Source organism: Pelodiscus sinensis, chromosome 1 (genome assembly GCF_049634645.1).
Source record: "Pelodiscus sinensis isolate JC-2024 chromosome 1, ASM4963464v1, whole genome shotgun sequence".
NCBI lineage: Eukaryota > Metazoa > Chordata > Testudines > Trionychidae > Pelodiscus > Pelodiscus sinensis.
In genome coordinates, this window is record NC_134711.1 from 53,468,585 (window position 1) to 53,493,240 (window position 24,656).

At 41.9% G+C, this 24,656-nt stretch overlaps 1 protein-coding gene across 14 annotated transcripts in view; it reads left to right on the plus strand.

Annotated features, from left to right (window-relative positions):
* Positions 1 to 24,656, plus strand: part of PPHLN1 (periphilin 1) — a 104,895-nt gene that overhangs the window by 26,610 nt on the left and 53,629 nt on the right. For all 14 annotated transcript variants that reach the window (XM_075930128.1, XM_075930124.1, XM_075930155.1 and 11 more), the window contains one exon: positions 2,567 to 2,628. In XM_075930128.1, the coding sequence (XP_075786243.1) occupies positions 2,567 to 2,628 (62 nt within the window). The remainder of the gene's footprint in view (positions 1 to 2,566; positions 2,629 to 24,656) is intronic.

The window sequence follows — 24,656 nt, forward strand, 5'->3', positions numbered from 1 at the left end:
AGCATTTATAAACCTCAACTACCCACCCAGAGAAATAAAAAAGCAAATTGAAAGAGCCAAACGAATACCTAGAAACCATCTACTACAAGACAGACCCAAGAAAACCAACAATAGAACACCACTTGTCATCACCTACAGCTCCCAACTTAAACCTGTCCAACACATTATCAATAAATTACAGCCTATACTGGAACAGGACACTAAACTCCAAGAAGCTCTGGGAGACAGACCCATAGTCTCCTATAGACAACCACCTAACCTCAAGATGATACTTACCAACAACCACAGGACATACCACACTAATACCAACCCTGGTACTTTCCCTTGCAACAAACCCCATTGCCAGCTTTGTCCACATATTCACTCTGCTGACACCATTATTGGGCCTAACCAAGTGAGTTATAAGATCAAGAATACATATTCCTGCGCATCCAGAAATATAATCTATGCTATCATGTGCCGAAAGTGTCCGTCTGCTATGTACATTGGACAGATGTCTCAGACACTTTGCCAAAGAATCAATGCCCACAAAACAGACATTAGACAGGATCACAAAGAAAAAACAGTTTCTTGCCATTTCAACCAGAAAGGACACTGTCTCAATGACCTAATCACATGCATCCTACTTCAGAAGACATTCAAATCTGCACTTGAAAGGGAATCCTCTGAACTGGCATTCATGCTAAAATTCGACACTCTCCGCAGGGGACTGAACAAAGACCCCAACTACCTTACCCATTACAAAGATAGCTTCCCCAATTATCACCTCTAATACCATTAACTCACAGACATCTCCTCTTCCCCACCTCTAATATCATTAACTCACAGGCATTCACCTTCCTCCCCCCCTCCCCTCCCCCGCATCCTCCCTCTGTTCTGAAATGTGATTTGTCCTTTTCATATGTGTTCATTTTTTTTAATTGTATCCTTTGGTATATATGGTTGTGACTATTTTCTTCCACTATTTGATCTGAGGAAGTGGGTCTGGCCCACGAAAGCTCATCATCTAATAAACCATCTTGTTAGTCTTTAAAGTGCTACAGAGTCCTGTATTTTGTTTCATCTCAAAAATAATTTCTCCCTGAACGTTTGTCAGCATTATCATAAATAAACTGAAAGGTTATGGGGGGAAAAAAACATATTCTGCTTTTGACAGTTAAGGTTGGACCTCCCTGGTAGGGATGTAAGCGACTAGTCGCATAGGCTTATCGGGTAGTTAAGTTAATACTTGACTAGTTGCTCCTCTTCCAAGTGGTGGGGAGCAAGAGCCAATGCTGGGGGGAGCCTGCGGGGCTCTTGCTGTACTTAAAAGGCAAAGGCGCTGCAGTCGGGACCTGGTGTGAGCAGGGACTGCTTGATTTCCCCTCCACCCCCCTCCCCGCACCCTGGGTTCCTCGCTGTGCCTCTGCCTTTGAAATATAGCAAGAGCCCTGGGTTTCCCTCTATGCCTCTGCCATTGAAATGTAGCGACAGCTCTGTGGGCAGCTCTTACTACATTTAAAAGGCAGAGGCGCGAGTCAGGATAGCGAGTGCCCCTCCACCTTTATTGACTAACCAATTAGCTGATTAACCAAAATCTAACATCCCTGCTCCCTAATCTGGCACCCTTGGGACTGGTCAAACGAGAGAGTTTGCTGGAACTTGGGAGGTAAATTCTACTCTCCTCCGTCCCCCAACTTGGCTCCACTCCTAGCCACTTTCCACTCCTGGCCACCTTTCTCCTGCTGGAGTGTGCTGTCCTGCTGGGCTCCCAGACTTTGGCCCTGCTGGACTCCTGGATGCTAGCCTCACCAGAGTCTGCTGCTATGCTGGCCACTGGCCCGGAAGGGCTTCTGGTTGCTGGTCCTCTACTGGGACATTGATGTTGCCAGACCACAGATGTTGGTGGACCAGAGAGTCTCAGTTTAGAGAGGTTCAACCTGTACTTTGTGTACAGTCACTTTTGCTTCTAAGTCTGTCATGATTGCAGGGAAATGATACTACATTGTAATGTGCCTGCACTTCACCAGGTACACTGGGATGGGACAGCACAGCAGTGCAATATCCCACTCCCTGGACTTCTTAACAAAGTCTGTTTGGGTTGAACATAAGTGACCAGAAGCCCCCTCTCTCTTTCCTTTTCCCTGCATATTTTTCTAAGTGGGTTTGAAGTGAACAGCTGGGAAGTGGCTTGGAGAGGTCTTCCACACATCCCAGATGCTTGCATGTGCAAGTTAATGGGGTCAGTTAAAGGCAGTTAATTTTGTGAAACTTGTCCATCTATCATTCTGATTTCCAAGGCAGTAGATGCACAATCAATGATCATTTCTAAAAATTGGGTACCTCCCTATCTTATTGAGAATTTTGAAATATACAAAATAAGAAAAGTATAGCGCGTGGGGAGAAAAGGTCAACTAGTAGGAGAAAAATCTCTTAGATGGATTAAAAAGAATTCTGTGCTATAAATCCAAGGTTTTTTTGTAACATGATAGATAGTGAGCAGGTTTTATTTACTCCTAATTATGTCTTACATCTATATTTTGTTGAGGTAAACTTCATATAACCATCTCTCTTTCCTATATTGTAGGAGGACCCAGGGTACAGATGGGCACGGGAAGACTATCCCGTAAGTCGACAGGCCGAGTACAGGTATTAATGTAACTTTATAAAATTAATCTCTTTTTGCATTCAGTGCCAACTTTTTAAAAGACTCGATGGAGTCTCACTGAACTGGGATATTTCCCAGGACATTGCTGGGAAACATTAGTATAAAGATAATAAAGGGTAATAACTTGCTTCTTAATTTGGGCACTGTTGCATAAATTCTCCCTTATGCAATTCCATCTGCAGATCCTCACTTTACAATTAACAAGCTATGCTGCTTGAGCTACAAGTCTATTAGTAACTGTAAACTTTTGGGATATGTTTGTGTATCAACTTCAAATCTGAATATTTTTCTTTGAGTGCTTGCTCATATAATAATTGAAGTGTGCACATACCATGTGCATGATTGCCAGAGAGTTTTTACCCTAACTGTTACCCATTGGGTTGACTGTAGAGTCCCCTGGAGCAGCTCTTGCTGACTCAACTTCACCTTAGTTCCTTCTTATCACCAGTGACAGCTGTTGGGACTTGTGGCTCTCTTGGTTTGCAAATGCCTCCTCTGTCTAGTACTTCCAGATCTTTGGTATGTTAATAGTTAGATTAGTAGTTGTTAAGTCAGTGTTAGTTATCAGCAGAAGATAAAGTGGGTTCCCGTTGGGATCTGGGGCATGCCAAAGTTCCAGGGCTTCAAAATCCTGCAGGTCTTGCCTTAAGTTATGTTTACGGGCAACCACCATTGCTCGTGTCTCCAGCGCCTGGGGGAAAGCTATCAGACTGACAAGTGCAAGATCTATAAGGCCTTCAAACCATCTACTAGAAAGGAACGGGACTTCTGCTTGAGGCAGATCCTCATGGAATTCACTCTGACCTCTGACAAAAAATCCCCCTCCAAGCAGCTTTGATGCAGAGCACACCTACTTTAGCATTCTCGGCACTTTCAGTTCCCTCTGTACCTCTGGCATCAGCATCCCCTGAATGCTCCCAGACTCTTAGCACTGATCTGCCGTTCCCTCCTTGCACACAGAGTCCAATTCTCTTGGATTCTCCAAGGTGTGAACTTTTGGTGTTGGGCCCATCTTCCACACTGGACACCTTCAAAGCTGTGCGAGGCCTCATTGAAATGATGCAGTCCCCTCAAGCGACAAGACCACCACGTCCCGCCAGCTTTTATGGGGGAAGCCAGCTGGTCTGACTTGCATGTCAGTTGTACTTGTGGCACTGCTCTTGCAGTCAGTCCTTTCTGAGCCAGTCCTGCTCGAGGGCTTCTGTGGAGAGCAGGCCAAGTCCCCAAGGAGACTTTGGGGTCTTCACACCTCTCTGACTGTTCCCACAGTCGGCAACAAAGACCTTTTAAATCTGCACTTGAAAGGGAATCCTCTGAACTGTCATTCATGTTAAAATTCGACACTCTCCAAAAAGGAATGAACAAACACTCGAACTATCTTACCCATTACCAAGATAGCTTCCCCAATTATCACCTCTAATACCATTAACTCACAAACATCCCACTCTCCCCACCTCTAATATCATCAATTCACAGACACTTACCTTCCTTCCTTCCCCCCTCCCCTGCATCCCCCTCCTGTTCTGAAATGTGATTTGTCCTTTTCATATGTGTTCATTTTTTTTTAATTGTATCCTTTGGTATATATGGTTGTGACTATTTTCTTCCACTATTTGATCTGAGGAAGTGGGTCTGGCCCATGAAAGCTCATCATCTAATAAACCATCTTGTTAGTCTTTAAAGTGCTACATTGTCCCGCATTTTGCTTCACATAGGTGAAGGCATTCTTGGCTGCTTTTTGACTCATTTTCCTCTCCAGGAAATCTGCAGGGCTGTGTTGTGGTTCTTGGTCCATACCTTTACATTGGACTACACTCTTGTACATCAGTCCAGATAGGATGCGGCTTTTGGGACCACGGTACTCAAATCAGCTACACGTTGATGCCAACTCTTTCTCCTGGATAAGGCTTGTGTATCACTTGAATTGGAATACGTATGAGCAAGCACTCAAAGAAGAAAAAGTGGTTACTCACCTTTGTAGCTGTTGTTCTTTGAGATGTTTCTCCTATCTATTCCATACCCACCCTCCTTCCCCGCTGTTGGAAGAAGGGACTGAGATGCAGTTGGGTTGGCAGAGTCATATATAGTGTGCCACAGGGGACTCTGCAGTTGACCCAACGGGTACCAGCTTGAATAGAAGCTTTCTGGGCAGTCGTGCACATAATGTGCATACACCTTAATTGGAATGGATATTAGCAACACGTCTTGAACAGCAACAGTTAAAAAGGCGACTTTTTTTTTCCATCAATTGCTGTTGTTTAGGTCTAACCCCTCTAATTGTCTACGCTTTCTTGTTTTTTCATTTGCTAACGCAGTCTGGGAAGCTTCTTCCCCCAGTTTATTGACCCACTCCTTGTTTAGGAAGATGTGTAGAATATAGGGACGTGTGTGTGTTTATCTAGATGTGGGGTTTTTTTTGTTTCGTTTTATATTTGTATTTGTCACAGCAAACCATGGAAAATTTAAATGAACAATTATCAGTTCAGCTGACATAAAATTTTAACAATATATTAAAATTATATTTCAAATTCCTTTGGCATTTCTCTTGTGTTTATTGGGTGAGAAGAACTCACTCCCAAACACCTACTCTTTTGACCTCCATCTCCTTTTGAATTCAAAAGGTTACTGCATGAGTGTATGCCCATGAGTGTGTGCTTGGTACACAAATGGAGAACTGTGCCTGTTGCACAACCTCCTCAGTCAATAATATACAGGACTATGTAGCACTTTAAAGACTAACAAGATGGTTTATTAGATGATGAGCTTTCGTGGGCCAGACCCACTTCCTCAGATAAAATAGTGGAAGAAAATAGTCACAACCATATATACCAAAGGATACAATTTTAAAAAAGTGAACACATATGAAAAGGACAAATCACATTTCAGAACAGAAGGGGGATGTGGGGGGGGAGGAAGGTAAATGTCTGTGAGCTAATGGTATTAGAGGTGATAATTGGGGAAGCTATCTTTGTAATGGGTAAGATAGTTAGTGTCTTTGTTGAGACCGATATGTAGAGCCCATGAAAGCTCATCATCTAATAAAGCCCCCCCTTCCCACATCCTCCTTCTGTTCTGAAATGTGATTTATCCTTTTCATATGTGTTCACTTTTTTAAAATTGTATCCTTTGGTATATATGGTTGTGACTATTTTCTTCCACTATTTGATCTGAGGAAGTGGGTCTGGCCCACGAAAGCTTATCATCTAATAAACCATCTTGTTAGTCTTTAAAGTGCTACATAGTCCTGTATTTTGTTTCAGCTACACCAGACTAACACGGCTATATTTCTATCACTATTCCCCAGTCAATAGTCCAATTGATTTACTCTTAAAAGTATGTTTCAAAAGAATCTTCTTCAATTTCATCAAATTATTCTTCATTCTAATACTTACTGGGAATAAGATTCTCCTCACAGATAATACTAAATGCAAGTATTCATAGTGTGTTTGATACCTTTGTTCAGAGAGAAGTTTAGTAAATATTTTCATTGTGGTAGACTGGAGTGAGAAGTAGACCTGTAGTAGTAGAATGTATGTGGAAAGAAACAGGCACCCATTGAGATGTTTGCTTGATACACTGTAAGAAACAATAAGTTTTCAAAACTGTTAATACAGTTAAAATGAAAATTGGAAAAGAATTAATGGAAAGATTGTTGGTCCAGTAGCATCAGGATTCAGGAGTCCTAGGTTTAGTTCCCTTCTGTGCCAAGGCCTTCTTGTATGGTCATGGAAAAGTCACTTACCTTGTGTGAGTCAAATGCCCCTCTGGAAGAAGGGGATAATAGTACTTCCATATCTCCATGCAGTGAGGATAAATTTATTTAAAAAGATTGTGAGGTGCCAATACTATTTTGATAACATTAAAAAACATAAGACAGATGTGTATTTCTTTGAATATTGGGACTTAGATATTGTAGAACTTAGACATGAAAACATAATTTGACTGAAAAAACAAGTTAATGTCATAAGTAGAATTCTATACTATACTCAGCTTCTTTCCTTAAAATTTCCTACCATTGCTATCTTTACTGTAGCTCCATTAATACTAGTTAACAGTAAGAAGGCTTTGGAAAGCTGTCATTAAAGATAGTGAGGCATGAGTTAGAAAGCTGAATATGAAATATTTTGTTGGGACTACACTGGTCTTTCCTTTCTCAGCTATTTCAAAAGAACTGGAATTGTATAAAGCTGCAAAAAGAGATTTATTTAATGTTAGGGATCTTGTTTTATACAGAGCAAGAGTGGCACCCAGTGGTGAGAGAGACCTACTAAAGGAAGTGTTTGTTTTCTGTTTTTTTAATAGTTTCTCTCATGTTAAAAGATGTAGGACAAAATATGAACTTGAGATTGGGTTTTTCAGTTTATTTGGATACATATTTGAAAGAGATTTAATTGCCCTTTTGTAGCACTTCATATAACAATGTTTAGTTTACTGGGGGGGGAAATGGATTTTATATGTTGACAAATCCCCTATCAAGCAGAAGTTACATGCGCGCACGCGCGCGCACACACACACACACACACACACACACACACACACATGCCTCTCCCCTCCCCCTCCCCTGTCCCTCCCCCCCACCATCATTTGTGGAAAGGAACACAGGGAAATTCTTAACAAGTTGCATGGGAACTATTGTGAACACCCTGCTAAAACATACTTTCTAACTCTCTAAGTAGAAATTGGTATGTTTGCATCTCGTTCGGTAATTAATTTTGTAGTGTTGTTCAGAAGAGAAAATCAAAATGAAAAGTGTTTAAAATATGTGCTCCTTTTTTTGTGCTGGTTTTGGTGAAAATGCAATTCTTTCTAAAAGTACATCTAGACATAAAAACTTAGAGGATTAAATTAGAATACATTTACTGTACAAATATGCAGGAAAATGCATTAGAATCTTCCTCTTAGATACCTTTATAAAAGATACACCCTTTTGGCGTTAGAGTAGAGAAAATTGATTAACTTTAACAAATTAAATGAAAGCAGGTTAGACAAACTCCTCTCAGGGATAGTCAATATAATACTTAGTTCTGCCTTTTGAGTGCAGGTGACTGGACCAGAAGACCTCTCAAGGTCCCTTCTAGTCCTATGATTTTATGAAAAGCAGTTAAGGTGAATTGTAATTGTGTGAAACAAGATGAAGTATAAGAAAATATATTCAGCGTTTTTGTATGTTTAAGAAGGTTTTGTATTTTATTACAGCTACTTAAGACATTTTTTCCTAAATGAAGATGCCATTAATGCAAAACATTCAGTATTTTCAGTTTCTTATAAAAACTGAGAAGATAGTGCTAGGTGAATGGATGAAGCAGCAGTTATGATTCTTAGATTATTTGAATGGGCAATGCCATTCCCTGATTGCTAGCGTTGTCTAGCTGCTAACAGGGCTGCTAACGGGATTCCTGGGATTGTCGTCACTGCTATAGCACCAGCAGGAACCCCAGGTCCCTTAAATTGCTGCTGGAACCCTGCATAGTACACTTTGGGCAGTACAGAGGTCTGGTTGCCTCTAGCCCTGCCCCTTCCAGGACACGGAGCTGAAACTCCCCCAACCCCCTACCCACACACACATTGCTAGGGCAGTGTTTCTCAAACAGTGGTACAAGTACCCTTAGGGATTTTCGAGAAAAATCTTGGGGGTGGGGGGGTACATCATCCCAACTGAAATTTGGAGAATTGAATATTTGTTTTAAGTTTTACAGCACTTTATTATTTTTGTCTCTATCACAGAGGCACCAAGGGAGGGGGAAGAGAATGGAGTGCTGGAGGGAGCCAGCTTAAAAGTCAGCTTTATAGAGGGACTAAGGGCACAGTGGTGGCCATCTTTGAAATGTACAAGAGTTCCCTCTGGGAACATTTCAAAGCTGGCACATTGTGTGGAGCCTGGGACTCTTATGCATTTCAAAATTGGAATGCAGCGTGGAGCCTGGGGCCAGAGGGGAGTCCCGCTGATCCCGGGTGCCACACAGGAGCTTGATCTTTGAAATGCACAAGAGCCCTCACTGGGGCTCTTGTCCATTTCAAAGGTGCAATGCGGAAGCTCTTATCGACTAGTAAATGGAAATCCCATTGACTCTTCGATTAGTTAATTAATTAAAATTTAACATCCCTACTTGTCACGAGAGGCTGCAAATCAAATGGAATCAAAACAAACAATTGTTTGTTTTGTAGCAGATGTTTCTCCTCTTTTGGGGATTAAAAAAGAGTGGATGGGGAAAATATACATGTTGATATCATTCTGTTCAAACAAACAAAAAAAACCAAAATTAGTTTTCAGTTTTGTTGGAAAATCAGAAAAAAATTGAACGTCATAGAAATTTTTCTTGAAAATTTATGCAAAATCCCACATGTCATTTTTCATTTTAAAAAAACCTACTAGCTTACCACTCACTATACCTGCTTTCACAAATGAAGGCATCATAAAATTTGGACTTAAGAAGCCATTTCGGAAGCAATAATGCATATCATGTCACTGTTTTTTCAGTGACATTGATTTTGAGTTGGGAAACATCTTTGGTTTGGAGAAGAATAAGGGGTCTATGAGAATCTCATTTATCCAATAATTAATTTCACATTTCCTAATTTTTTTATGTGATAAAAGTACATTCAAAGGAAATGGTGGAAATAGAAGTCAAAATTGTCCTCCGCACTCTCCTGTTTATATAAATTACTCTTCTCTGAGTTATAAAACTTTCAGAACTGATGTGATTATGGGATGTTGTCAGTCAGGTGGGGATTCTCCCGATGAGTTCCTGACAGTTTTCTCACTCTGATGATAACCGGAAGGCTGCTTGCATGTGTGTTCAATGATGTGTGCCATGTTGACTTTTTCAGCAGACCCCGAGAGAGCCCCCTGAAGACCACAAATCAGATAAGGATTGAAGGTGCCTGGCCAGGTTTATTGTTAAGTGAAATACAGTAATAGTTGTCAGTAGACTCTACCGAATCACTACACACATGTACTCATAACAATGGCCTTAGCACAACTGGTGAGAAACTCCCACTGCCCTCCAGCTGGACAAAGACTGTCCCCTCCCATCCAAGACACCACTTTATATACAGATATAAACAAGTTACAGTAACTCCTGATGTGTCAGGTTGCCACCTTTTGACATTGTCAGATTACCACTAGTGTTCCTTCTAAACTGCGGAGCAGCACAGCTTCACCTCCTTTACTCCTCCTTTAAAAGGGGATGGGATCTGAGGAAATGTTGTTTTAAGTCATAATATTCCAAGTTACATCCCTACATCAAGATGTTAGCATACTGTGGGGCCATGCGGGTACCCATGGCTGTGCCGCTGATCTAGACATACCACATTAATACCAACCCTGGAACTTTCCCTTGCAACAAACCCCGTTGCCAACTTTGTCCACATATTTACTCTGGTGACACCATCACTGGACCTAACCATGTCAGTTATACGATCAAGGACACATATTCCTGTTTGTCCAGAAATATAATTTATGCCATCATGTGCCAACAGTGTCCTTCACTAAGTATATTGGACAGACTTCTCAGACACTTTGCCAAAGAATTAATGCCCACAAATCAGACATCTTCACAAGGAAAAACCTGTCAGTTTCCATTTCAACCTATCTGGACATAGTCTTAATGACCTTACTACATGCATCTTACTTCAAAAAGACTAACACCAGATTACAGAGAGAAACTTCAGAACTTTTTATTCTGTGCCTCTTTCTTTGAAATGTACAAAAGCTGCAGGTGGCTCTTGTACATTCCAAAGGGAGAGGAGCAGCAGCGGGACCGTCATGAGCAGGACTGTTTCAGTCCCCGCTCCTGCCAGTTCCCCTCTGCCCTCTGCCCTCTGCCCCCTGTGGAGACAGTTTGGGGGGGAAGAGGCGAGAGAACCAGCTTTTAAGCAGGTTCTCTCTCCCCTCTTCCCCCCCTCCAGTACCTGCTAGTCCTCCCCTCAGATAAAGGCAGCAAGGGGTGGAGAAGCAACTAGTCGAGTTCTTACTCGATAAGCATTTGCTTATCGGGTAGTCGACTAGTTGCTTACATCCCTACATCAGATGTTTACTTTTTTAATAATCTGTCTTACGTCTGTGGATAATACACTATACTAATTACCTTTAGACTTGCTATACATTCTAGAAAATCTTTAGATTTCTAAAAAGTATTGTTAGACTAAAAATTTGACATCGTTTCCCCTCTGGGTTGCTTGTTTAAATGCAGCTAATCTCTTAGACACTGTTAGGAATGTTATCTGATGATTTTTTTTATGGTCTGTGTGAAATGAGCAAGTGGTCTCCTTCCACTTCTTAGCATTCATGTGCTTTTGTACATACGATTTTTGGGAGGTACGTAGGCAGTTTTGGTAATTTAGGATAATAAAAAGACTTGTATATTGAAGGCAAAACAAAAAATATTAATTGGGAAAACACTAAAACTTCATTTGAGTGAAGTAGTGCATAGATAGTCTGAAAGCAGAGAAAGTTCTCCAGTCAGTCATAAATTTGTATTCATTATTCTGTTTAAATGCTACCAACTGAATATTTTATATGGCTTTACAGACATAATATTCCAAGTTTCTGTGGGTAATAGTGTCATTATCCCTATTTTACATATGGATAAACTGACAGAGGATGAAGGACTTGCCCAGGATTAAGGAACAAATCAGTGCCAGGAATCTTGGCTGTTAACTAAACTGCTATAAACACAGTCTAATATTCTGTTTAATATACATCACATGCTCATGCGATATACATATTAATATGAAGTACCAAAGGAATGGCCTAATGATATTACATTAATAGAAGTTGTTCTTTGGAGGATGCTGTATTAAATAGAAGCCCCTGAGAGAGTCAGACAGCTCTCTAGATGAAAGGTAAAGCCCCCCTGAAGTTTCTCTCAATCAAACATATTTTTAATATCTAGAATTGTATTAGAACAGTTTCCAGACACTTTATAAGTCAAAGCAGTACTCTTTATCTGCAGAGCCCGTGTACTATCAGCATTTAACTATATGAGGTTACATGGGATTTACTAGTGAGTTTCCACTGACTTTAAATGGAGTCTTGTAGCTAGACTAACATACCTGAACAATGTTTGTAAAATGTTATATTGGATTTTGACATGGGTACAAGAGAGTGATACTGCATTTATTTGACTTTCCGATTTGTACAGCTCCATTTTAATAAAATAAATTTGTGTGCATCAATTTTCATAATGTATTTTTATATTAATTTAAAACACAAAACATAATGTTGCAGAGTTTTCAGGTTTTGGATTTAGACTTCCTTGCAGTGTAAACTAATCTTTGTATTGCTTATAGAGGAGAAACTTAGCCAGAGGGATTTATGGAATGGTACTAAAATGTGCATAAGTCTGCTGTGTTCTTTTGCAGTTTTGGCAGGTCTTAAGGGACACTGCACAAGAACCTCTTTCTTACAAAAATATATATAGACATATAATATCAATAAAGCGCTTGCCCAAAGAAAATAGTTTTACTTCTGACAGATATTGAGAAGCATAGTTCCAACCATATGCATCAGGCGAGAAAAAATTAAAAAATAAAGTGAGCAAACTTATTCATGCACATGAAAAGTGGTTTCTACTTTTTCCCCTCAGAAAAACTTTCTTGATAAAAATGTGGAAAAAAGAAACACTTCTATTCATGCAGTGAGAACAATTGGGAATAATAGTGTATAAGTTTATATTCCGATCTTTAGTTTCTTTGTATAGTATCACTGTCTGAGATGCATTAGGTGTGTATAAAGACATTTTGTTAAGAATAGTCTAGGTGATATTTTTCTTGGCTTCTGATTTCTTTCCTTGGGAGATGTAGTTTCTAATATGATAAAATGTAATACAGTACTATTTCTTCTCCAGAGATGGAAATCTAACTTTATTTCCTGTTAAGGCTCCAGTCCTGCAAAGGCTTAAGCATTTGCTTAATTTTACACAGTTAGTAGTTCCATTTGAAGTCAAGTTATAAAATTAATCATGTGACTAAAGTGTTTGCAGGATTGGGGAACAAATAAATATTGATAGACTTTCAGCATAAACTTGATTGAAAAGAATATTCCAATAATAGTTTACCGTTTTAATTTAGCAATTTTTCACCCTGCACTGTGTGAGGACATAGGTGGTGACTTCCTAGGTAAGACTGAGTCTAAAATTTCATTATTGGGTTTCTTTTCAGGATCCCTGCCCTTACTTCAAACAAAAGTTTGTGAGAAATACTTTGTGTGGGATAGTTAAACTAGAGTGAGATTTCTAGTTTGAGAATTTTGGAAGAACCGGAATTAAAATATTTTTCTACTTGAACAAAAGTTACTTTTATTTAACTTTTTTCCCCATTGTCCTAAGCAGTTTGGACCCATGTGTTCTTACTAGGGATAGGTTTTTGGAATACACAGCTTTAGTCACAGATGTGGCTTTAAAATGCAGTGTGTTTTCCAAAGAATTATTATTTAGGAATCTTAACCCTTATGGACAGGTGCCAGATAGAATCAGGAAAAGCTGAGATGAAACCAATTACATTAACCTGGTGAGGTTGCTCTCCATATGTTTAATTTTAAAACTCCTTTTACTTGACACAAACTTAAATCCATAGAAAATCCACCCAACTTTTTTGTTCCTGTTGACACAAGTTCATTATATAATGTTTCTGAGATGGTATCAAAATGGATATCTGATTTCACTTCATTCTCATGTGTCCTGGCTGGTCTGAAACTAGAAGGCCATAACAAGACCTCATTGATTCATAGTGAATCCATACTGGCTTTCTGTAAGGAACATTTCCACTGCAGATATGTGCAAATCCCCTTTCCACACCTTTACAAGACATATTGCTTAGATTCATTCACCAAATTAATTCCATTTTAAACTCTCTGTGTATGACAGGTTTGGTCATATAGGTCCCCTTCAGACACTGATTTGAAGTGCTGAAAATACCACTGAGCCTGTCCCATCACCTTGTTCTGCTCAGGCAGAACCTCTGGTCTCCCCTAGCGATATCACAGAGTAGAGGGTCACTGCCCACAGCAGAGCAACACCGACCACTCAGCACCGGGAAGGCTTAGTCAAAAGGACTTGACACAACACCCAGGTGCACAGCCCCAGTGGGATCAGAACCCCAAGCAGATCCAAAATGCAGGACAATGTAACACTTTAAAGACTAACAAGATGGTTTATTAGATGATGAGCTTTCGTGGGCCAGACCCACTTCCTCAGATCAAGTGGGTCTGGCCCACGAAAGCTCATCATCTAATAAACCATCTTGTTAGTCTTTAAAGTGCTACATTGTCCTGCATTTTGCTTCAGCTACCCCAGACTAACACGGCTACATTTCTACCAAGTAGCTCCATCTTACTATGCCTAAAGTTTATACAGAGTAAGCTCATAAGTTGTTCATCCCCTGTATCAACGAAAGAAATGTGCACAGCTCTTATTCTCCAGCCCCTCCCCCGATAACAATGATTGCCACTTGGTTTATTAATAAAAGTGATTAAAAAGTAGGATATAAGTGGTTACAAGTGATAAAAGACCTATCGAAGTCTAAGAAAAATAAAACAAACTGTCCTAGCTAAACCTAATACATTGAGAAGTTATTATAAATCATCATTTCTCAGCTTAGTTCTTATTTGAAGCAGAGATGTCCTTTTTGACATGGATCCAGCAGTTCTCTCCCACTGTCATTACAGTTCTTTTGTTTCCAGGTGTTTTCATGTATCCTCTTGGGATGGGGAGGCAGTCTGTAAATCCAGCTGAGAACTATCATTATTTACTTCCCTTGTTTTATATATAATTTCCCCAAGATGGGAAGCCGTTGTTCTATTCTGTAACATGTCTGTGGAAAAGTACAAAATTTAAGATGTATTCTTTCATCGGTGGCATGCCTCTTCACTGTTGTTCCTGATGAGCTGAAAATAGTCTTTCTCAACATGAACACATAAAGAACATTGACAATAGATGGATCAATTTTAGATAGAATATACACATTCAGGGATAACAAGCTTTCCAGTGATACATGGAATATTTTGCATAAAGCATATTTTAGTTAGGCATATTCCCATATTCAAAGGCATGTATCCATAAAGTGTATGGAGTGCAACATTACACAGTGCTCCATAACTTTAAGGTAAGCACAGTCAAAATCTCCTGTCTCTCTTCCATCTTGGAGTTAGAAGGGTATCTTATTTTTTAAAAACTTCATCTTCACCTAGCTTGGACTGACTTCTCATTTCATTTTCTTTTGGAACAGCCCTTGAGGGTTTTTTTCTTACCTAGAGCAAAAACACTGTAAAGGCGTTCTCTTTAGAGAACAGATAATTGTGCTTTCTGAAGAGTTCTTGCAGAAATCTCATTCATTCATCCATATGCTTCATCTCAGATTTTGGAACTTTCCCTTGCACCTCCTTCCTCCAAGCCATATTTTGTGTCCTATGTTGATCATTTTGAATTGGCTTTTCCTTTTGGGAACTTTGTTGATTGCACAATTGAAGAAATTGCATGGAAGGTGCAGATGGCAACATTTATAACAAGCAGAGTATTGAGTGCAGCTGCCAAGAGTAGGGATTTTGCTATTCTTTCTTCCTAGTTGTGCCTTCAAATTCAAAAATATGTATGAGTTCAAGTTCCAACAGTGTACATGAGTTCATTTTTCATATAGGAGCTAAGATCGAGGAGTAAAAACATTGGGCAGGCTCTTAACGTTCAGAAAAGTAACTTCCCCATTTGATGTGAGTCTGTCATTTATTATTGTACCTTCACCACTTTAGTGTATTACTCTATCTTATTGAGCCCTGTGTTTACTATGCAGCATGGCATAACATAATTATTCCCAAAGATGTACGAGCAACATTGAATGCCATATAAAATGTTTGTTTAATTTCAAGTTGCATTAGAAGCATAGGACCAAATCAACTACAAAAATAATTCTTCACTTATTAGAAAGCAATTATTTTTTACATTTTATGTAACACTTCGTCTTGAGGAAACCTGAGCGCTTTTAAATTATATGTTTGGGTTCGTGTATGCACTTTCATTGTTCACACAGAAGACGTCACTGAAATGCAGCAAACTCTAGGATAGGAAATAGTATTAAACACATTGAAGAACAATGTTGAGGAAACATTTTTACCAGGGGCACTAGAGGAAACAACACTTTAAATAAATGTACTATAGGATCTTTACAATACATACAGAAGACATAGGACCTCATTCAGATCAACTCTGTAGAAAATACTGTGAAGAATGCAAGTCATCTGCTTTAAAAGAGTGAATGGTTGAATACCGCCTTGCTGAGAATTGAATCACTTGTTCTTCTTTGAGTGGTTGCAGACCTATACTACACGCAGATAGACATGCAACCAGCACACTGAAGCTGTAGAACTTTGCTTAGCAGCATGGTTAGGGCAGCACTTGCATCCTGTGGCCCCTCTGATGGCTATATCTGGGTAAAAACCCACTCCAGTTTTGTCTCCCCACCAACAACATGTGTTAGAGCACTTTCTTGATTGCATTTTCCTCATGGTTTATGTAACAGATTTTTGTGGACTGTGTAAATAATTTAGTTAGCTTAGTATGTGCTGTTTATTAGTATTAGCTGGTGCTATGCCTTCAACCACTGCCCTTCTTTCAGGGTAGCTATTCTGAGAATGGGTCTGTACTATGGGAGAGGAGATTGATCTAAGTTATACAGCTTCAGCTATGTGAATTTTGTAGCTGAGATTGACGTACTTAGATGTGTTTACTATGGCGTGTCTGCTGTACTGCGTCAACAGGAAACACTCTCTCATCAACTTCCCTTGTGGTTTTCGTTGAGGTGGAATACCAGAGTTGATGGGAGAGTGATCAGCCATGGATTTATCGTGTCTGTATTGGACTTGATAAGTCGACCCCTGCTGGGGCTTTAAGCCCTGTGATTGTTGCAAACAGCCCATGCCCATCCAAGATCCCCACCATCCGCCTAAGGCAGATTTATGTAGATTCATGTAGTCTGGCTTTGGGGCATTGGGTGAGATGCAAGTAAGAAGTGGGAATCCCACGTTGAATGTGCTTTTTCTCCCTTGCACTGTGTGTGAGATTTAGAGCAATATAATCTTCTGGCTGTATTATCTGGAGAAGTGACACTAAATTTTACTAGTATGTTATCAATGATGGGCAATAAGTTGGAGGTAAAATTTGGTGCTTTCTGTTTAATTTAAAATTGGAATAGTCTGCAGATTCTATACATGAGGATCGAAAACTTGAAGTTGCCTTCACTTTTTAATTTTTTTACGATTCAATTCTGTGTCTGTTATATTGAGTGCTACCACAGTCTAAATGATCTCAACTACTCACAAGATACTGTAATCAAGATGTCAGAATATAGCTTTTCAGCCACACTTAGAACTAACATATCCTTTTGTTATGGAAAATCAATCCTGTAGCATACCAAAGTACTAGAAATCCTAAATGGCTCAGCATTTAATAATTTCAGTTGTTAAATCTCCTTCTGGGATTTTAAAAATACTTGAATTATTGTGGGAAATTAAAGTTGGTCTGCCCCTGTGAATAGGATGTGTCTGTGTAATATAAATACTCCCCCTCTCCGGGTTTCCCTTCCCACTTCTGAGGACTTATCAAGTCTCATTTTCTAAGAGAGCAGAAGTCCCAGGCTATATCCAGGTGTGAATGCTATTGTGCAACTAATTTGTTTTCTTAGTTATCATGAGTGTGAAAGTGCAAATTAGGAATGCAATTGCGCAAAGCCCTAGGCTTCTGCTGTTTAGAAAAGCAAGCCCCCATTTACCTGGATGGTATATTTCTTATTTTTTGTTCTTCTATTTCACTTCATATTTGGCAATAGATTCTCCTGTCAGCAGATAGATGGAAAACATAAACTTGTGAGTTACAACATCCCTTTCTGATTTACTCTTCAGACTCCTCCTTAGTTTGCTTTTTAAGCAGGTGGGATTGCTACCATTCCACCTCATTGACAGGACCTAGAAAAGAGAGGCTATTTTCACCATTGCTTAATATAAACAGAAATAAAATGGTTTCCAATTCAGTTTTAAGTGTGTATGCAGTCTAGTTATACTGTCCTAGAAAAAGGATATCCAAGCCTTCTAATGTTGTCCTAGTCATTCTCTCTCCAATTTATGATGGCATCAGAAAAATACTAGCTGGTCTGGAAGACTTTCTGCTGGGATTTTGTGTACATAATGGCGAATTTTGGGCTTGGTACATTGTACATTGCACATTGTACAATGGCTTGCACATCATGGGAATTGGAAGTGTAACATGTATTTTAAGCCTGCAATGCATATTGATTTCTCGGAGAAAATCTCAGTTACTTGTTTGAAGCCCTCTTCATGTGAATTAGGGAAACAATTCTAAATCTCTTGATAAGATTACATTAACAAGACCTATTATGTGAATTTTATTTGAGCAAACACTGAGTTAAGCAGTCCTACTTTAAACTATAAACAGTTTCTTGGTCCATTGGTATGAGAAGCCTGTCATTGTTTGTAATCTGTTGGAGTTCATATACAGGTCACTGGGACCAGATGCATTTTATTTCTGCCTAGAATAGTGAAATGTGTATTGTTTAGTAGAAGAAAAAATCTGTGTGGAATGGATTAAGATCTCAGGAAAAAGAAAAGGATAATAATAAGTAGCGATGTGAAAGTGTACCCGTGTATATGGTTAATTGATGAGCCTAGGCTCCTTGATTAACGTGCATGGTTACATCCAGCCCCCACCTAGGGTTACCAGATGGCTTCTACAAAAATACTGGACACACTTGACATTACAATCTACATTATATCTTACTTAGAAAATACTGGACATTTACATTTTCTCACTTATGTTTTCTCAATTTGTTTCCCAAACAGAAAGCTCAAATACTGGACTGTCCAGTTAAAAAACGGACACCTGACAACCCAACCCCCACCCTCTGCTGTTGCCTCAGCAGCATGTAGGGGGGAAGCTTTTAAGCTGGCCTTCCGTGAATACTGGCTCCTGTGGATCCTCCCCGCCCTCCATTCACCTCTTTCCCCCCTCCCCCCCCCCCGTTGCCTCTGATACAGAGGCAGCAGCGTGGTGGGAGGGGACTTTGCGGGTACTGCTTCCCACCCCTGTGTGTAAACGTGTAACTGCTGAATGTGTATCTAAATAATTGCATTTTAACATCCCTAATAATAAGTAAACTGCAGTTGGTGATTTACTTCTGTGTACATATTGATCTGCACATTTCCTTAATATGAAGATTTACTCAGTTCTGGGAGAAATATTAACATATCTGGGTCCCCCTCCTTTATGTTCTGATTTAATTTCATTTTTCTCAGTCTTGCAGAACGTAGGAAGAGGTAGTGTTCTTAATTCTTGAAGTTTTTATAGGGGTGTTTAAACTTTTGTAGGGGTGTTTAAACTAGAGAATGATCATAAGAAGGGCCATACTGCTTCAGACCAAAAATGCCCCAGTAACCTGTCTTCCAACAGTGACCAATGTCAAGTGCCCCAATGGAATGAACAGAACAGATGATCATCATGTAATCCATTGCTTGCCAATCATTCCCAGTTTTTATGTGTATTAGCACCATTTTATGAGGTGTAATAAATTTTATGGTATGTTTGCATTTCATCTGAATCAAGTTCCTGGTTGTCATGCTTCACTGCTAGTTCAGACTGTGCTCTAACAACGAAAGACACGTCTTCCCATAAGAAAACTCCTTACTCTTAGGGAAAGTGCAAAGGATGAAGATGCTGAGTTAGAATCTGATCTCTTCCACTGTTGGCTGCTGAGATGCACAGGGGCTATGTCTACACTGGCGTGATCTTACGCAAAAACTCTTTAGCGCAAGAGTTCTTGTGTTAAAGTAGTTGCGCAAGAGAGCGTCTACACTGGCATGTGGTTTTGCGCAAGAGCATCCTTGCCAGTGTAGATGCTCTCTTGCGCAAGAAAGCTCTGATGGCCATTTTAACCATAGGGCTTTTTTGCGCAAGAAATTCACGTTGCCTGTCTACACGGGCCTCTTGCGCAAGAACAGTTGCGCAAAAGGGCTTATTCCTGAGTGGGAGTGTCAGAGTTCTGGTGCAAGAAGCCCTGATTTCATACATTAGAACAGTGGTCCCCAACCTTTTTAGGTTGTTGGGCGCCAGGGGGCGTGGCCGTTTGCCCGCCAGGGGGCGGGGACCAGGGGCGGCCCCCCCCATCCACGCGCCTGGGGGCGGGGCCCCCCCATAGCTGCGCGCCCGGGAGTAGGGCCCCCTCCAAGGGCCGCGCGCCCGGGGCCGGCGCTCCCTCCCGCCGAGTGCCGCGCACCCAGGGCCGGTGCGCTCTTCCCTCCCCCCCCCCCCCCTGCCGAGTGCCGAGCGCCCAGGGCTGGCGCTCCCCCTTCCCGCCGAGTGCCGCGCACCCGGCTCTCCCCCCACCAAGCGCACTCCCCCCGCAAGCGCCCGTGCGCCATGTGCCTGGGGCCAGGCCAGCCCCGAGCACCTGGTGGGCGCATTGAAATGCCCGCGGGCACCGTGTTGGGGACCATGGCATTAGAACATCAGTTTACTTGCGCAAGAACACACAGCCAGTGTAGACAGGCAGCAAGTTTTTGCGCAAGAGCAGCTGCTTTTGTGCAAGATCACGCCAGTGTAGACACAGCCTGGGAGGGTAGAGCATGACGAGGCAGGGTAGAGAAGAGTGGTGTGATTGGAGATGTGGAATGGATGCTTTAGAATGGTGGGATTGGGTGTAGAATGTGTGGGGCTCTCTGACAGAGCCCAGTAACTCTTCATTGTTGGCACTTGATGTCCTCCTTTGATGCGACCACCTCATCTTGTGGTGTGTCTGTTTTGGGTGTGTGTTTGTTTTGTTAAAATATTGCCTCTATTACCAATAGTAGTCTAAATGGCAGTAACAGGTAACTTAAGCAGCTAACAGAATTTAGCTAATCTGGGACTTTTTTAGCCTTTGGCTGCACTGAGAGATAAGGTTGAATATATTGAGGTTGGTTTTCTGGTACCCGACTTCGTAAAGTAGATGGTGCATATCCCCATTCTACGCAAGAATTTGATGTAGTTTGATGTAGTGTATCATCATTAGGGTGGTTACAGTCAACTGTAAGAGCAATGAACTCTGGATAGCTATCCCACAGTTTGTGCTGCTCCTTTGCATTCTTGTATGTGCTCCCAGTGCACACTGGGACCAAAACTGTACACCAGGTGGTTCTAGATACATGTCATTGCCCTATAATGGACTCATCCCCTCCTTTTCCATGCTTGAAAGCAATGGCAAACAGCCACTGGCATTTGATCCTCTTGACATAGTGGGACACTGGTTTTGGTGCCATGAGATAAATGCAGACTGGTGGAACCACATAGTTCTACAGCTATGGGACAATCAGTAGCGGCTGCAAAACTTTTGCATGAGTAAAGCCACTTTCATGGACGTTTTCAAATTGCTTTTCCCCACCCTGAAGCGCAGGAATACCAGAATGAGATCCAGTCTGATAATTGAGAACCAAGTGGCAAGAGGCCTTTGGAAGCTTGGAATGCCAGACAGCTACTTGTCAGTTGGGAATTAATTCCGAGTGGTAAAATCTGCTGTAGAGGCTGTTATGATCCAAATGGCCAAAGCAATTAATACCCTTCTGCTTTGAAGGGTATTGACTCTGGGAAGCATGGAGGATATAGTGGAGAGCTTTGCCGTGATGGGGTTCCTTAACTGTACTGGGGAGTAGACGGACCACAAATCCTTCTGGCACCTGACCACCTTGCCAAAGAGTACACAAACTGCAAGAGGATGGTGCTGCAGGGGCTGGTGGATCACAAGGGCTGTTTCATCAGCATCAACATGGGATGATTGGGAAAGGTTCATGACGTGTGCATCTTTAGGAATGCCTGTCTCTTTGGAAAGCTGCGAGCTGGAACTTTTCCTCGAGTGGTAAATTACCATTGGAGATGCTGAAATGCCAATAGTGATCGTTGGAGATCCAGCCTCTCCCTTCTCCCGTGGCTCATGAAGCTGTACACAGGCAGATTGGACTGCAGTAAGGAGCAGTTCAACTACAAGCTGAGCAAGTGCACAGTGATGGTAAAATGTGCTTTTGGGCATTTAAATGGAAGGCTTTTCAGTCTACTGACTAGATTAGATCTTCGTAAAAGCAACATTCCCATGGTTGTGGCATCCTGCTTTGTGCTCCATAATCTGTGAGAGTAACGGGGCGGGAGTTTTATGCCAGTGTGGGTGGCCTAGGCACAGTGCCTAGCCAGTAATTATGAGCAGTCAGACATCATGCCAATAAAGAGAGCACAGTAAGAGGCATTGCAAATCAGAGACAAAATACAGGACTATGTAGCACTTTAAAGACTAACCAGATGGTTTATTAGGTGATGAGCTTTCGTGGGCCAGATCCACTTCCTCAGATCAAATAGTGGAAGAAAATAGTCAAGTAGCTTCATGAATAGCCAGATGGTGTTGTGACAGCCATACATGTTGTTCTTTACAAGGTGCCCCCTGCATTAAATGTACTTGCCTATAAACTCCTCCTTTCCTCCCTTCAACACAAGCAATGAAGAGACTGTTGTTACTAAATCATGTGTGTTTATTTAGGGAACACAGGGAAGCAGGGACAGAAAAGGAGTTCAGGGTGGGAGCGGGAATGTGGAGTATTACAACCCCGCTTTGTGGCAATCACAGGTGTCAGAAAGACAGCCTTTTGATCGGGGATATATCCATGTGGGTTGAGTGTGACGTTACTCTTGACTTCTGCTCTCGCCCCCTTTCCCTGTTCTATAGCCTCTGGGAGAGGAGAGGCTATGGAACTCACTGTGGAGGCAATGTGGGACCATGAGGGCTGGAGGAGGTGCCGGTGCATGTGGCTGTCCTGGAAATCTGCTATGCTAGCCCTCACATCTGCCACGAACATCAAAAGTTTCTCCTGGTCCTTCATTTTTAGCTCCTGTCCTCATGCTCCGCTCATATTCCTCAAGCAGTGTATTCCTTCACTCACTTAATCGCTCCTTGTCCAAGTGTGCAGATTGTATTTGCTCCTTGAACATGCCATCCCTAGTGCACAATTCTGAAGGCAAAAGTGTTACATGGATAGCTGGTGGTGCTGGCAGAATATGAAGCATGCTCACTGCTGTGCCCCTTGTGAGGGGCAGGCTTTACATGAGATAAATTAAGCATAAAACCTAATCTCTTAGCATAAAGGAAAGTCTGTCTAGAGACAATAGGGATGTATTGTTTATGAAGCCACAGTTATACTTTTAAGTGCCTACTCTGCACCAAGTATATCACAGAGATCTTAGGGGAATGCCTAGCCTTGGTTTGGTGGCAGGTATGGTAAAGGACAGGCCAGGGCTCAAGTCTGCTGGGGGAGTGGTCGGTGGGGAGGTCAGGGCGTGGCAGCAGGGCTGGGGTCATGCGGTGTCCATGTGTTTGGCGCACTCCCTTTTGCCAGGAGAATGCAACTTTTCCTTCAGTCAGGAGCATGCGGGTGAGAGGTGGCAGGGGTCTAGATACAGCACAAAGGCAGGGGCTCATGTGTACATTAAGGAGCCTCTGAGTTGGAGGGGGACTGGGAGTGGTGCCATGGCAGGGGCTCAAGCCATGCTTCTTTGGGGATGAGCAAATGAAGGCTTACTGCAGAGGCAATAGTTAACAGCTTCCCCTGTTCATCCAGGTTGCCACGCACAATATCAGTCTTCTCCGAATCATACAAATTGATAGGGAACTGATGCTGACGGAATGTGGCCAGGCTTTATACTGTGATGCTTTGTGCTGCAATGACGCCAGACCACTTACCACTGGGTTGGCGTGGAAAGGTGCCCTACCGTGGAGGAGTGAATAAGACAGGCCTCGCCAGAAACCTTGTGAGAAGGATCAAAGAGTTCCTCTGAGAGCTTTATGAAGATGTGCAGGGAGGATTCCCACACTGTCTCCAGACATGTTAACAAGCTGTTCTGGGAGCCCCTGCTGTGTAGGCAAGGGGGTTCCACAGATCACATCCTTGTAGCATGATAAAAAATGTGAAGTCACCAGAAGTACCGTCCCTAACATAAGGCCAGCAAGATATCCTGGGAGGATGGGATTGTCTCTAAAGTTATAAAAAGGTCCTGGCTCTCCTGGTGACCATTCTCCTCCTCTTCCTCATCCACACTGTCCTCTACACTGCTGCCTGAGGCTGCCTAAGGAGTGTCTTGGGAGGAGTCCACAGAGTGGCTTGGGAAGCTGGTCAGGCCTTCACTCCTCAGGATCCCATGCAGCTCATCGAAGCAGCATGTTTCTGACCATGATTTGAACCATCCGTTAGCCTCTTCTGTCTTCTGGTGTGATTGCCTCAGCTCCTTTATTTTCAGGCAGCACTGCTAGCATACCTTTTCTCTTCTGTGTCCTTGGCACTCTTGGCATCGATATGTGTTTCTTTTGCAGATTCATAGTTTTGTGAGAACAGATTCCTCTTTCTACACAGCAGTGAGGTTCAGGTTCTTCTGGACGTTCCTTGCTGGTGCTCACTTGCAACCCTTGGCATTCAGGGCTGCTGCTGAGATGTGCTGCCTACTCTGAAGTTTTTCGCCATGCTAGCCACACAGGAAATGAAATTCAAATTTTCCCAGGGCTTTTCTTGTGCACCTGGAGAGCAGCACAGTCGAAAGTCCTCGATAGAGTGGTGTCAGTGGGGTAGTGTGGAACACGTCCCAGAGGCCAAGAATGTAGACTCACACAGCATTGCAGCCACACTATCCAAAAGTTAACCATTCAAGGTCAAATTTACCATTGCTCCTCATGAAAAGCAGGAGTACTGAAATCAACTTTAACAGCCAGTGGTGGGGCGTGCATACCCCACACTGAATCAGGTGGGGTTAAAACCCTGTGGGCAGATGAAGTTCCACCCCTGAACCCAGAATGGGATGCTCCAAATGCTGGGGCAGCATAAAAGGCAGTAGTGTAGCTCAGTCTGGGCTGGCCACCAAAGGAGAAGGACCTCCAACAGGAACACCAGAGCCATGCCAGCCAGAGGCTCAGATGGTGGAAACCAGAGATCGCTGCAAGCTACCAACAC